Source organism: Lepisosteus oculatus, chromosome 13 (genome assembly GCF_040954835.1).
Source record: "Lepisosteus oculatus isolate fLepOcu1 chromosome 13, fLepOcu1.hap2, whole genome shotgun sequence".
NCBI lineage: Eukaryota > Metazoa > Chordata > Actinopteri > Semionotiformes > Lepisosteidae > Lepisosteus > Lepisosteus oculatus.
The window spans coordinates 1,563,540-1,577,769 of record NC_090708.1 but is presented as its reverse complement, the minus strand read 5'-3'; the positions used below and the strand labels follow the sequence as shown (position 1 = coordinate 1,577,769).

General features: G+C 47.4%; 1 protein-coding gene across 6 annotated transcripts in view; it reads right to left on the bottom strand.

Annotated features, from left to right (window-relative positions):
- Positions 1-13,910, bottom strand: part of s100p (S100 calcium binding protein P) — a 30,000-nt gene extending 16,090 nt beyond the window's left edge. For 3 of the 6 annotated variants that reach the window (XR_001480071.2, XM_006637406.3, XM_015360833.2), the window contains exon 1: positions 13,830-13,910. Coding sequence is in view for 2 of the 6 variants with exons in the window: in XM_006637406.3 (XP_006637469.3) it covers positions 13,830-13,879 (50 nt within the window). In the remaining 4 variants the exon portion in view is untranslated. Of the gene's footprint in view, positions 1-2,815; positions 3,352-10,020; positions 11,754-13,829 lie in introns of those variants that run through there. The other 3 variants (XM_015360836.2, XM_015360835.2, XM_015360837.2) reach the window with 3 other exon arrangements.
- Positions 13,911-14,230: the final 320 nt, after the last annotated feature.

Genomic DNA, 14,230 nt, shown 5'->3' with positions numbered 1-14,230 from the left:
CTGAGGGGGAATTAAGTTTACGGGCATGTACAGCAGCTCCGGAGTCGGCCCCGTTTGGGCCAGAGACCTAATCGAATGTGTGCAACTCAGGCTGGTTATGATGATTATTGACATTCATCCATTTTCTAACCACTCCTCGCTGCCAATTCAGAGTAGAGGGGCAGCTGGAGTCTATTCCAGCAAGCAAGGGGGTGCAAGCAGGGCGCACACACACACACACACACACACTGGACTGTGGGAGGAACCCGGAGCACCCGGAGGAAACCCACGGGAACATGCAAACTCCACGCAGACAGCAGCCCAGGTCTGGGGTTGAACCCGGGGCCCCAGCACTGGTATCCACTGCTCCACCTTGCCGCCCTACCCTGCGTACAATGGCTTAAACATGACTGATGCACGGCCTCAAAAGAGGTTTTATTACGGGCAGATCTCGCAGCTGCTAACGAACCCGGCTCAATCTCGTGCTTCACAACGCACGTTTGACTTCTGCCAACGAGTAGAACATTGGATTACACCAGCCTTGCATCCGCATGCCGTCACTCAACAGACTCAACCTCTGGTTCATTAAAGCTCCCGATGGCATGCATATTCATAGAAGAGAAGTGTTCAGGCGGGCTGGGTGAGTTATGGCGAGCGTGTCGGCGAGGGGTCGGCGCGTGGAGAGTGGGGTCGATGCGGTGCACTTTGGAAATTGCCAGCAGTTTATTTTAACTGGGCACCTGGGAGCTGGGAGATTTACATGCCACTTTCCCAGCACAGCCTGTACATTTGTCAATAACGCTGTGTGGGCAAAGTGCTTCCTTCAGTCCTCATCAATTGCCCGAGCTGAGACAGGCCTCCCTCCCTGCTTCTGCCATCACAAGAAACAGAAGTGGAGAGCTGTTCTCTTCTTGAACATTTGAGTAAACAACGCACAGCATATATTACACCCAAAAGGTGTTTGCTGTATCCATACTGTGTGCTAGCCTCACTGCCAATCTATTAATTTTACTTCCTTGTGTCCACGTAAGTGTTGCTTGTCCTACAGGTAATGCACATTTCCTCTTTTGTTTTATATTGCATAAGAATAGTATGTGATTTTGGCACAATCACGATGAACTCAGTCTTGAATCCAAGGACCAAAACCTGCGCCATGTTTTATGCAATTCGTTACTGAGGACAGGGAACATTGTGTTCATCCTGGTCGAGTTTAGAAATCCTAGCAACCACGGACAGCTCCCATGCACACGGGCAGAGTCAACACACCGCTGTGAGATCTGACGGCCTCCACTCCCAGGCAGAGCAAACAGTGAAGACGGCAAGGAGTATCCCGAGCCCAGCAGGCTCCGGGCTCGGACCTGCTGTGCTGCAGGGCTGAGGCGAATGAGGACCGCCGTAGCTTGTTCTCAGCCTCCGAGCCGCTGAGAGTGCAGGTCTTTCTCTGTTTCAGCTGAGCAGGGCTAGGAGATTATGTGCTTGTCCTTTTTTCCATTAGTGCCATATTTTGAGACACAGCTGTTGATCTGAGCTGTCTGATGTAAGAAAGGCTACAAATGAGGTGCTGTTCAGCCTGTCTTGTTATCTTCGTAGCTAGGAGCCATGTTGATGCAAGAATCATACTCCAGCCTTGAGGGATCCCAGAGTATGGGCTTCAGAAGCATGCCAGAGCAGCTTGTTCCATACTCCTGAGACTCTTTGTGTACAGAAGAGCTTAGTATTTTCCTCTTTAAAGTTACCTGGTCATACTTTCCCACTTTGACCTTGAAATCTGAAATCTGAATATTTGTCTACACAAATCATCATCACAATCTGCTTCATCACTTCAATAGATATTTCAATCAATGCAGCAAAACCAACTGAAATTTGACTAGATTCTGTTGCTTTCTTTGGAAAGTTCATATTAAGAGTCTCAGTGATTCGTGTTTTGTTTAAAAGCAGGTAACTGAAACAAGTAACCGTAAGGTGTTAGATATTAGCTTAGATGTTTATTTTTTCTATATATACGAGAGGTGACTACATTATTCCTTGAAAATCACTTTTTGCAGGATAATTTCTTTGTCACCAGCCATGTTCCTTTCTAATAAGTGCCTGACGTGAGCTGTCTTGTTGTGAAAAGGTTTTAGCGTCCGACTTCAGTTCACCTTGCTCATACCTAACGTACGTGTTTCCAACTTCAGAAAAGCTACCTAAAAGGAATCTCTGAATGCAGTCTACGTTAAAAGAAAAATGAGATGTTATTTTCTGTATATTTAACTTCTGCAGCGTCCCGAAACTTACGGACGGAGGGGCTAGCAGTGATACTACGGTATTTCGCCTTCCTCCACCCTGCATTTTACGTTACGTTCTCAAAAACAAAACACGACCGTTATTTTGCATCAAAGGACAGAAACCCAGATAATTTCCGCACGCAGACTCATCTATCTGCGCCCCGGAGGCTGAGCCAGTCGGAGAGCGCTTGCCTGGATTAATGAGCTCTATCGCCTACCTGTTCTGGAAGGCTGCGTTCGAGTCAGGCTGGCTGACTCTGAAATCCCCCAGTGACGTCCCCCGATAAATTACGTCCTTATTTCTCCGGCGGTGAAAGCCCCGGAAAGCTATTAAAGCTTGCTGCTAAATTTGTGGCTTTTAAAGCTGGACAGGGGGGTCCGAGAGATTTCTCTTCCACCAACACCTACGGACGGCCTGACCTTCCCCGCACGGGTCACCTGCGAGGGAGCCGCTCGCAGGAGGAGGGAGGGAAATAAAAGAGCAAAAACAAACCAAACCCAGCGCATTATTTATGGCTTCGCCCCACATCTGAGCAACGAGGAATAATTATTAGCATTTAGTTTCTTACCGGTGTCCCTGATGACTCCTGACTCGGCGGTTTCAGTAACTATAGGGCTGGGTGGAAAATCGAGGACAGTTCGGCAGACGGATGGGGTTCAAAGTCTGTGCAAGCGGAGGGAGTGTGTGTTTAAAACGCTGTGACGAGGAGGGTGCAGAAACGGTGTCACTTCTGTTAAAGTGCATTGAAATAGGACATATAACTGGACCTTCACAGGGGGATCTCAAGGTGACAGCGGCTTTCCTGATTAGAGGGCTGTGCCTCTTTGGTTGTGTTCCCTCTCAGCACCGGTGAACGCCCAGTGGTGGAGTGGAGTGGGGCTCACTTTGAAGGGAGCATGTTACATTTTCTTTAACGCATTACCCCTGAACTGTTTCCTTCAAACACCCGAGAGCCCGGCGTGTTCATGCGCGATGTTCAGAGTCGGGGACGGTCCGGCGGAGTGGGGCCGGTTCCTCCGGCACAGCGCTGCCCTGCGGGGCACGTTTGCACCGGCTGTTGGCTCCGTTTTGCAAACCAAGGCCCAGATGTTTCAAGCACAGACACACGGCAGAGCATGTTGCGGTTGAGTTGCATCGAAACGCGAAGTTATTGCGTATGAAGGGAAAAACGCGTTAACGAGAGAAGCGCACAGCACCTGAGCTAGCGAGCAACATCAGAGATGCGCACGTTTTCTGGATGTTCAGGGTTCTGATGTTGGACCGTATTTATAACACTGTTCCAGCCGAAACAGAAGCGCTCCGCAGCAACGGCCCGGCTCCGGGATGTCTCACCAGGTGAGACCTTCCGGGTGTGAAGGTGTGTTAGAGTGCGTCTGTTCTGAGCTTGAAAATGTGCGGGTTGACAATTTCTCGCAAACTATTTTGGAACACCTTACTTGGGAGACCAGTTCTTTGGAATAAAATGCGGATGAAGTCAAGCAAATATTGTATGTGCGATAAGGTTAAGGAGGTATCATGTAAGTCATTCGTTGAAGATACTCCCGTGAAGACCCTCGTTGTGCGGAGTTTTGGAATTGATATAGATGATAGCTGTCTTTTGCGAAAGTAGTCCTGAAACTTTATCACATTTGTTTTGGTTATGACTGTTTGTTAAAGCAGTCTGGATTGATCTGCAAAGTTATATAAAGAAAAAGTCTAATATTGACATTACTTTTCCATAGGTGTTATGTTAATTTTTAATCCCATTGAAAACAACGAGGACATTCTTTGTCATTGACTTAATCATTATACGTGCACGTTATTGTATATATATATAAAATGAACTGGTCTGGGTCCGGGAAGACACCCCCGTTTGAACAGTTTAAAACAGACGTCAGAGCGTATCTACAGGCTGTTTCTAAAAATAAGAACATGAAAGCTGTGCGGACCTAACCTTTATTTATCTTCTTTAATCTTTTTTTTTTGTAAAGTGCAATTGCATTACAGAATGTAAACCTGATGATGTTATTGACGTTATATGTGCCCTTGTTTGTATTATATCTATTTTTGTTGTTGCAATAAAAAAAAGGCACGAGAAGGACGCGATGTGACCTCGGGGTTCAGCGTGCGTGACGTCTTTCTTCTGCTCTTGGAATCCCAGCCGGCCTGCGCGGCGCAGTGATAGACGGGGCTGTTTCCTACTTCTGTACAGACGCTCGGAATGAACTGGAGCTCCTAACGGGAAAGGTTACCCAGGAAAGGAGGACAACAAGCCCATCTAGCAAGCACGTGATGGCTGGTGGATAATTGTTCTGAGAATCTCATACAGCCATTTGTTCACGAAAGCACGCGTATGGGGTATTAACAACACCGCTGCGTGCCTTGATCCGCACCCACAGGCCTCTCAGTGCAGAAGGGCCTCCTGTTCTCAGTTTAAAAGCACTGCTCCATAGTTAGTCAACAGTAGTTACACGACCTTGTAGCTTGAGCTCCTCAGCTCTCACAAACAAGGCTGGGCTTGGCCAGTACGGGGGTGGGAGTCCTCCAGGGAAGTCCAGGTCGCTGCTGCAACTGCAGTGGTAGACCAGTAGGTGGCGTGGTTCCCTCTGTTCCCCGTGGTGGCTGGGTCAGTAAACTGAGGCCCTGATTATCGGTGCAGGTATCAAGAGGAGGGCCTGAGTCCCAGAGGTCTGGTTAAGGTCCATGCCGTGCTTTTGCGGCCAGAAGTTCCCCCATAATTCAATGGCTGAAGAAGTTTCTCTCGTCCTCCTGGTCTGCTGTGCAGTGGGTGGACTGGGTCCCTCCTACATGTGGAGCACTTGGAGACCTTGTGATGTACAGCACTGCTTATCGCCAGGGATAATTATTGTTACATTGAGTTTCTCGTTTCATTGTTGATTGCGAAGAAGTCCACTAGGTTGCCTTTGTCACTTCCTTTGAGGAGTTTGAATACTTGTATCATGTTCAGCCTCACAGTACTTGTTCTTTGACAAAGCTCAGGAAATGGATTTGCTTGCTGGTCTCTGGATCAACTCCTCATCAGCAGCGACTACAATTATGCGTCATTCTACATAAACGAGGTGAACTAATGTACTGTACAACACAATGCAACATAACATACGCTGATTTGCATTTTTACATATCTGGCTCTGGCCTGGGGTCGTTGACCTGGACTCCTGACCTGGCTTTAGAGAACCCTGAACAGACTCCTGCTGTTGTATGTGACACCACAGAAATAGCTGAAAGTCAGGACAACATCATCAAGAATAGCCACTGGGCTGTAGGTAGAATGTGGACTCTTAAACCCCCATTCATGGTAACAACATGGCTGGACTGGGACTATAATCCCCTGTAAAACACATCTCGTGTGTCTCCTTCGGTGTTCTCTGGAAGTGGCCATTTCGTTATAATTAAACTCTTCTCAGACCTTCGCTGGCCTGCGCAGTGACTCTTTGCATCCTGACACATTCTACATTCTTCAAACACATTTTTTCTTATATTGCTCTCACTTAGGTTTATGTTTCTGGAATCCTAATTTGTCCACATTAAGTGTCAATAGCCAGGTGTCCGCCAGTCCTGAACTCTATCTCTGTCCTTCTGAATTTCCTTCACAGCTGCCTTCGCAAACAGTGTCTGATATTCCTTCTATTTTAGTGTCATCTGTGAACTTGATACACAGCCTTCTAAAAGGTGGCAGAAAGTGCTGACAAAATAGAGAAATAACGCGAGATTTTAAATGATCATTTAACTTTAATTTGACTTTATTGTTTTTTCACAGGTGGAAGCAAAATGTCGCAACTGACTATTCCTGTATGAAACAGATTAATTTTTGCTCAGAAAGTGATGGTGTTTTGGGGCATCAGGAAATTAAGAATATTATCATAAACAAATTCTATGAATTATTTTCAAACCTATCAATAGTTTAAAAGACCATTCAACCCACTGAGGGAATGTTAAATTGATGGAATAAGCAGATTTTAACAGCAGTCCTCTTCATTGAGATTGCTTCACGGTTGCTGCCTGATAGACATTTTTGTAAAAAAAGTATTCTGCTTTTAAGAACGGTGGCTTTCTTGTCTATTGAAATTGATTTGATCATTCTTAATAATGACTGGGAAGAAAGAGTTAACAGCAGGAGGTATTAAATGTAGTGGAGTGTCTAAGAGAGGCCACAGAGGGTTCAATGTACTGTACTTTCTGGGACTGGGCTCTGTTACATTAAGCATAATGAATAAATACCTGTAACACAGCCCCACCTCCAAGACTAACAAATCAGAAGAAACAAGGGAAATTACTGCACAACTTCTACAGGGAAAAATCTATCTTGCATTGCAAACATAATGATGAGAGGTATAGTTCCTAACTAGATTATCTGAATTCCCTGAATTAATTTGTACTTGAATGGCCCTAGCAACTTAGTGTCAACCTTTGGATGTCAATTAATACCTTGAGCACGTCACAGCAATATCTATTCTTCACCGTTCGTATCTCACTGTTCTAGGAGAACAATAATAATGTCTGTTTTTAACCTGTACTTTCCCCTCTACTAATTAACCTTGAGTTGTATTCAACTGAAAATGTTAAACAGGTGCTTAACCCTCACAGAGAGAAGGAGGGGCTCAGGAGTCTCCAGACAGCTCACAGTGCAGTGCATCATTTGTGCAGGTCAGTGTTTGCTCAGGCTGGGAGATATTGAGCTTTCCATGCGCGGTGTTTACGGCCCATTTCCCAGGTGTCTGTGTTGCTTAGCAAAAATGAACATTAGCACTGATGAATTCTTTTGCTTTGTTTACTTTTTGCTGAAGAGGTTAATCAAACTCATTCGATTTTCTTTCCAGTTTGCAGTGAGTCGTGTTTTGTGGAAGAACCATTGTTGAGTGATATCTGGTGTCTGTGTCAGAGTCTTGCACCAGTTTCATTCAAAGAGCTGGAGCACTTGCAGCCCCATTCCATTGGCTGGTGGAAGAGTGCCCACATTCTCCCCAAAATGAGACCTAAACAATTTCCCTCTATCATTGCAAGCTGAAAATAGTCACTTGGAAATAATATATTTTCAAAATTGTTTTTTCCCATTCAGCTGCTTATAATGACACCTCTATTCCAAAACATCCACTCATTTTCTAATCGTTTCATCCAGTTCAACACAGCGCACTGTACACCCTGCCGATACTGACACACCGATCCAAACACAGCGCACTGTACACCCCGCCGATACCGACACACTGATCCAAACACAGCGCACTGTACACCCCGCCGATACCGACACACCGATCCAAACACAGCGCACTGTACACCCCGCCGATACCGACACACTGATCCAAACACAGCGCACTGTACACCCCGCCGATACCGACACACTGATCCAAACACAGCGCACTGTACACCCCGCCGATACCGACACACCGATCCAAACACAGCGCACTGTACACCCCGCCGATACTGACACACTGATCCAAACACAGCGCACTGTACACCCCGCCGATACTGACACACCGATCCAAACACAGCGCACTGAACACCCCGCCGATACCGACACACCGATTCCAACACAGTGCACTGTACACCCCGCCGATACCGACACACTGATCCAAACACAGCGCACTGTACACCCCAGTGATACCGACACACTGATCTGAACACAGCCTACTGTACACCCCACTGATACTGATACACTGATCCAAACACAGCGCACTGTACACCCCAGTGATACCGACACACCGATCCCAACACAGCGCACTGTACACCCCGCCGATACCGACACACTGATCCAAACACAGCGCACTGTACACCCCGCCGATACCGACACACTGATCCAAACACAGCGCACTGTACACCCCAGTGATACCGACACACCGATCCCAACACAGCGCACTGTACACCCCGCCGATACCGACACACTGATCCAAACACAGCGCACTGTACACCCCGCCGATACCGACACACTGATCCAAACACAGCGCACTGAACACCCCGCCGATACCGACACACCGATTCCAACACAGTGCACTGTACACCCCGCCGATACCGACACACTGATCCAAACACAGCGCACTGTACACCCCAGTGATACCGACACACTGATCTGAACACAGCCTACTGTACACCCCACTGATACTGATACACTGATCCCAACACAGTGTACTGTACACCCCAGTGATACCGACACACCGATCCAAACACAGCGCACTGTACACCCCAGTGATACTGACACACCGATCCAAACACAGCGCACTGTACACCCCAGTGATACTGAAACACCGATCCAAACACAGCGCACTGAACACTCCAGTGATACCGACACACTGATCCAAACACAGCGCACTGAACACTCCAGTGATACTGTCACACTGATCCAAACACAGCGCACTGTACACCCCGCCGATACCGACACACTGATCCAAACACAGCGCACTGAACACTCCAGTGATACTGACACACCGATCCAAACACAGCGCACTGAACACTCCAGTGATACTGTCACACTGATCCAAACACAGCACACTGTACACCCCGCCGATACCGACACACCGATCCAAACACAGCGCACTTAACACTCCAGTGATACCGGCACACCGATCCCAACACAGTGTACTGTACACCCCAGTGATACCGACACACCGATCCAAACACAGCGCACTGTACACCCCAGTGATACCAACACACTGATCTGAACACATCGCACTGTACACTCCAGTGATACCGACACACTGATCTGAACACAGCCTACTGTACACCCCACTGATACTGATACACTGATCCCAACACAGTGTACTGTACACCCCAGTGATACCGACACACCGATCCAAACACAGCGCACTGTACACCCCAGTGATACTGACACACCGATCCAAACACAGCGCACTGTACACCCCAGTGATACTGAAACACCGATCCAAACACAGCGCACTGAACACTCCAGTGATACCGACACACTGATCTGAACACAGCCTACTGTACACCCCACTGATACTGACACACTGATCCCAACACAGTGTACTGTACACCCCAGTGATACCGACACACCGATCCAAACACAGCGCACTGTACACCCCAGTGATACCGACACACTGATCTGAACACATCGCACTGTACACTCCAGTGATACCGACACACTGATCTGAACACAGCCTACTGTACACCCCACTAATACTGATACACTGATCCCAACACAGTGTACTGTACACCCCAGTGATACCGACACACCGATCCAAACACAGCGCACTGTACACCCCAGTGATACTGACACACCGATCCAAACACAGCGCACTGTACACCCCAGTGATACTGAAACACTGATCCAAACACAGCGCACTGAACACTCCAGTGATACCGACACACTGATCTGAACACAGCCTACTGTACACCCCACTGATACTGACACACTGATCCCAACACAGTGTACTGTACACCCCAGTGATACTGACACACCGATCCAAACACAGCGCACTGTACACCCCAGTGATCTGAACACAGTGTACTGTACACCCCACAGATCTGAACACCGAGCATGCTGCTCTTTCATTGCAAGCTCTGCTGGTAAAGCGTGTCTATTAGTTCTGAGTCCAAATCAAATTCCTTCCGTAGTGTCTCTTGTCCTGTAATTGTGTCCTGTAATGTCCAGAATCTAGTCCATTTCTGCCCTGAGATGCAGGTGGCAGTATTTACCGTCTCCGATTTACAGCACAGTTGCAAGGAGACTGCATCTGCGCAAGAGAAATGCATCATTGTCTCACAAACTCAGAAAGAAATGTGGAGGAAAACGCGCACCCCTGCGCAGCTCGGTCAATCCCTTACCTTCAAGAGCTGCCGTGTTTCCCACAGCTGGCGCTCCTTCTCCGACAGTCCATTCCCGGTGGAGTGGTGTCTGTCAGCAGTTGTTTTAGTTTGTGCTGGGCGTCCTGCTGGGTAAGCCTGTTTCGGAGTTGGATCATTAGTGTCATAGCCCTGCTAACTCCTTGCTTAAGCCCCAGTGCTTGAGATGTTTCACATAGCTGTGGGTACAATGAGAGTGACAGGCACAATAGACACTCCGTGCATAAAATTAGTCTGCGCAGCGGAGGGGGGAAGCCGAGAATCAGGATCTATAAACAGCCTGCACAGTCCCAAGCAGATTCGCTCCATCTCCACTCTTTCAGCGAACAACATCTTAACTTTCTGATTAAATACAGCCTGGAGTTGTTATTGTCTTTTTTCCTCTAGCTGTCGTAGGTATGGTCCAGTGCAGGTGACCTCATGCTTTTTGATTTCCCATTTATTTTTAATTTTTTTCAAGGCTGCTTTAGGACCTCCTGCCTAACACAAGTCAGGCCTACCCCAACAAGTCATTTCCCAAGAAACTTACACAATGTATTTGAGTTATTTTGGGTATTTGTCGAGTTATTTCTGTGTGTACAGTACATGTGTTTATATCTGCACAGTTTCTGCTTGGATGGGAAGAGAGAGTCTTTATTATCCCTGGGGAGCAAGTTGTTTTACAGCAGCAGTGTTGGTGCACAGACAGACAGAAGAAACAAAAGTGCTGTCTGCTGTCTGTTCGGTTATGTGGGACAAGGCCCCCTCTGGAGTCGGGAGTAGCTGCCTTTTTCTGTCACAGATTTTTCGAAAGTCAGATGAACATTTCAGCTTGCTCACGGCTGTGTGTACGTGAGGCACCAGTGATTGAAATACATTGCAGTCTTGGTCCGCCCCCTGGTGGTCACGTTGCAACATTGCGCTCAAGTTATTTTTGTGTTCAGCTGCTTTGCAGCACGTTTCTCCCATCTCTGTCTGGATAACATCCACTGATTGGTGTTTGCTAGTCGCTCTGGATGTTTTTTTTTACAATCCGTTGCACTTGTTTCATGCAGTAGTTGGATAATCCTCCGAATTTCAACAAAAGCACTGTTGGTCCCACAGGAAAGATGGCTTAGCCAGGCATATGGAATTGGGCCCCTTTGACCATTAAGAAACATTACAAAGTCGACCAGAGAGCGGATTTATGGAATGTTATGGTGCCTCACAGAACAAGAAGGCATTGCCAACAGCTTTAAAGGTGCCCTTGTTCACACAAAGGGTTGTGGGAGTCTGGAACAAGCTGCCCAGCCACGTTGTTGACGCCGATACCCAGAATTCTTCCAAGGAACAGCTGGATGAGATCTGTGATCTATTAAATCCCAGCTACCAGAGGACCAGACAGGCAGTATGGCTCCTCTCTGTGACCACCTTACTCGACCAGTAATGTCTTGAGATGGACAAGGTTTGAAAGCAGTTTGTTGTTTCTTTAACAGTTTAAAGATGATTTGACTGGAAAATGCCTGCCGCCCTACAGACTCCCAGGATCCAAGAGACAGGGGTCAGTGAACAAGCTACTGAGCTGTTCAGGCCAGCAGCTGCCCTGTGCTCCACACTGACACAGAAACGGGTGATTTAAGGGCGACCAGCTGGTCTGTGTCTCTGCAGGTGTCTGAGGGGTCTCCTGTGTACCACAGACTGACTTTCTGGGTCCTTGAACTTCACCCAGTTTTCAAGAAGAATAGAAATGGCAGCTTCTAGGATGATGACAAGAAGCAAAGAGACAAAACAGATTTCTCTACACTGTGATCATGAGAGTCATAAAGCATAGATGGTAGTTGTGTGCACTGGTGTCGTCTTTTGCTTATATTTCAAGATTTTAACATCAATCAACATCGATGCAGACTTTTGTTTTCAAAGACAGCTCAGCCTCTTTAAGGTGGACAGAGCTATTTTAACTCTTTTCATTTATTGAAACTGTTGGTTTGGTAACATCAGTACCACAAGTTGTAATTGGTTGGGAAGGAAAAATAGTGAACATCCATCCGTCTTCCAACTGCATTATGCAATACAGGATCACAGGGCAGCCAGAGCCTATCCCAGCAGGCAACAGGTGCAAGGCAGCCTACACCCTGGACAGGACACCAGTTCACCTCAGAGCACACACACTCACACCAGGGCCAGTCCTTCCAGAAGCCAATGAACCTACCGGCATGACTTTGGACTGTGAGAAGAAACCCACACAACATGGGGAGAGCATACAAACTCCACCCAGACTGCACCCTGGGGATTGAACCCAGGGCTGCAATGCTCATCACTGCACCACTGTGCTGCCCAAATCCCGATCATAATTAGCAAAATCACTGGGGTGGATCAGATCAACCTGAACAATGCAAACAGAGGGTTGTCAAGAGGGCTAAGAGCATTGTGAGTTGTGTGACTCCCCCTCCACTGTGAATTTACACTGCTCCTGTCTGGAGGACTCCTCTGTGCACTGAGGGGCAGCATTAATACATGCTGGAAATTGTTTATCCCCTTTGCGATGTCACTCTTAAATAATGTAAAATAAGTATTTTATTTCCTGAAAATCAGTTTTGTCCTGAACCCTTTGTTTGTGACCCTCCCTCTGGGGTTAACAAAGCTGAAACAGAATCTTTAAGACTGGAGAAGCTGCGGTTCGTCCCTGGACCCACGTTCAGTGCCCAGTCTCTGCAGTAAAGCTCAGTCCCCTGACGCCACACAGAAGACCTTCAAACACACGGGCTCGCCAGCACAATGGCCGTGAGTGCCCGAGGGTCTGCAAACTGCGGCCCTCAGACGATCAGGGGCTAAATAAATCAATAATCCTTAAACTAATATCGCTCCTTTCTGGACACTCCACCCATAGTGCTTCACAGGTAATGGGGACTCCGTTCCACCATTGGGCCAGTACACTCCCCACCCACCAGCTCTCAGAGTGATGAAGCCAGTTCAGAGATGGGGATTATTAGGAGGCCATGATTGGTGAAGTTGGAACCTCGGTTTTACATCTCATCCAAAGGATGGTGTCCCCATCTCTGTAGGGGGGCATTAGGATGAGACCGCAGGGTAAGCATCCCATACTGGCCCCACTAACACCTCTTCCAGCAGCAGGCTGAGCTTTCCCAGGAGTCTCCCATCCAGGTACTGGCCAGGCTCTCCCACCTGCTGGGCTTTGGTATGGGCTGCAGTTGTGAGTTGCAGGGTGATATAACAGCTGGCTTAATTAATACAGACCCTGCAGACTCAGGGATAATTAATACAGACCATACAGACTCAGAGGTAATAAAGCCCCATTGCAACAACATGGTTTCATTCCGATCACTGTCCCGTAACATTATTATATATTAAAATGACTTTTTTTTCTCCTATTGAAGAAACTATTTGATTCTGAAATGGATACGCAGCAATGCAACAAGTTCACATAACTAAATCCTGCATTTTATATCATCTCTCTTTCGTTCTCTACGCTTTGATGTTGGTTAACCGCCCGATATTTTTCGTTTCATATTGTCAGAAATGAGTGGAACTCAAACCATTTTCTTTTCAGATATAATATGCCAGGATCCTTTTTTTTTTTCCAGCTCCCGGTAATTAAGAAATTCGAAAGGCAAAAAATCATTGTTGGGAGAGAGCCCTGTAACCAGAATGTGCAAGTCACATCCTGACAAGCTGTTATTGCGAAGGTTGCAGGAACCGCGGCTGATTATTTACCTGATAAACTGTGCACCATTAACCACCGTCTGTTTTAAACTGTTGAACCACAAGATTCCGTTGGCTTGCCAACCCCTCTCGATTGAGAAAAGACCACATACCTCGCTTGCCTTCTAGAACCACCGAAGCTGAAGTCTTCTTCTGTGGGCATGGCTGAGCGCTCCGGCAGGGAGACTTTCTGGCCCCTGGAGTCTGCCCAGCAGGGACAGAAAGAGAGGAAGTGAGGCATGTTTCCAGCAGAACAACAGGAAGCTGCTCTCCCTGGATCAGCCGGTCAGTGGATAAACACTTCCCAGCCACAGGGAGTTCTTCAGGCAAGACTCAGAGCTTCTTCACTAGGCCAAACAAATAGGCTTGAAAGTTTGAAATCAACAGGTCCTCATTTGCACCCCACTCTCTCCTAGAGAGACGGCGTAGGCAACACCATTTTGTTGAGATTAAGGTTGCAGGACGTTTTTTTCGGCTACTTTTCCCCGTAGCTCATTGACTTGGGTCTGGCCAT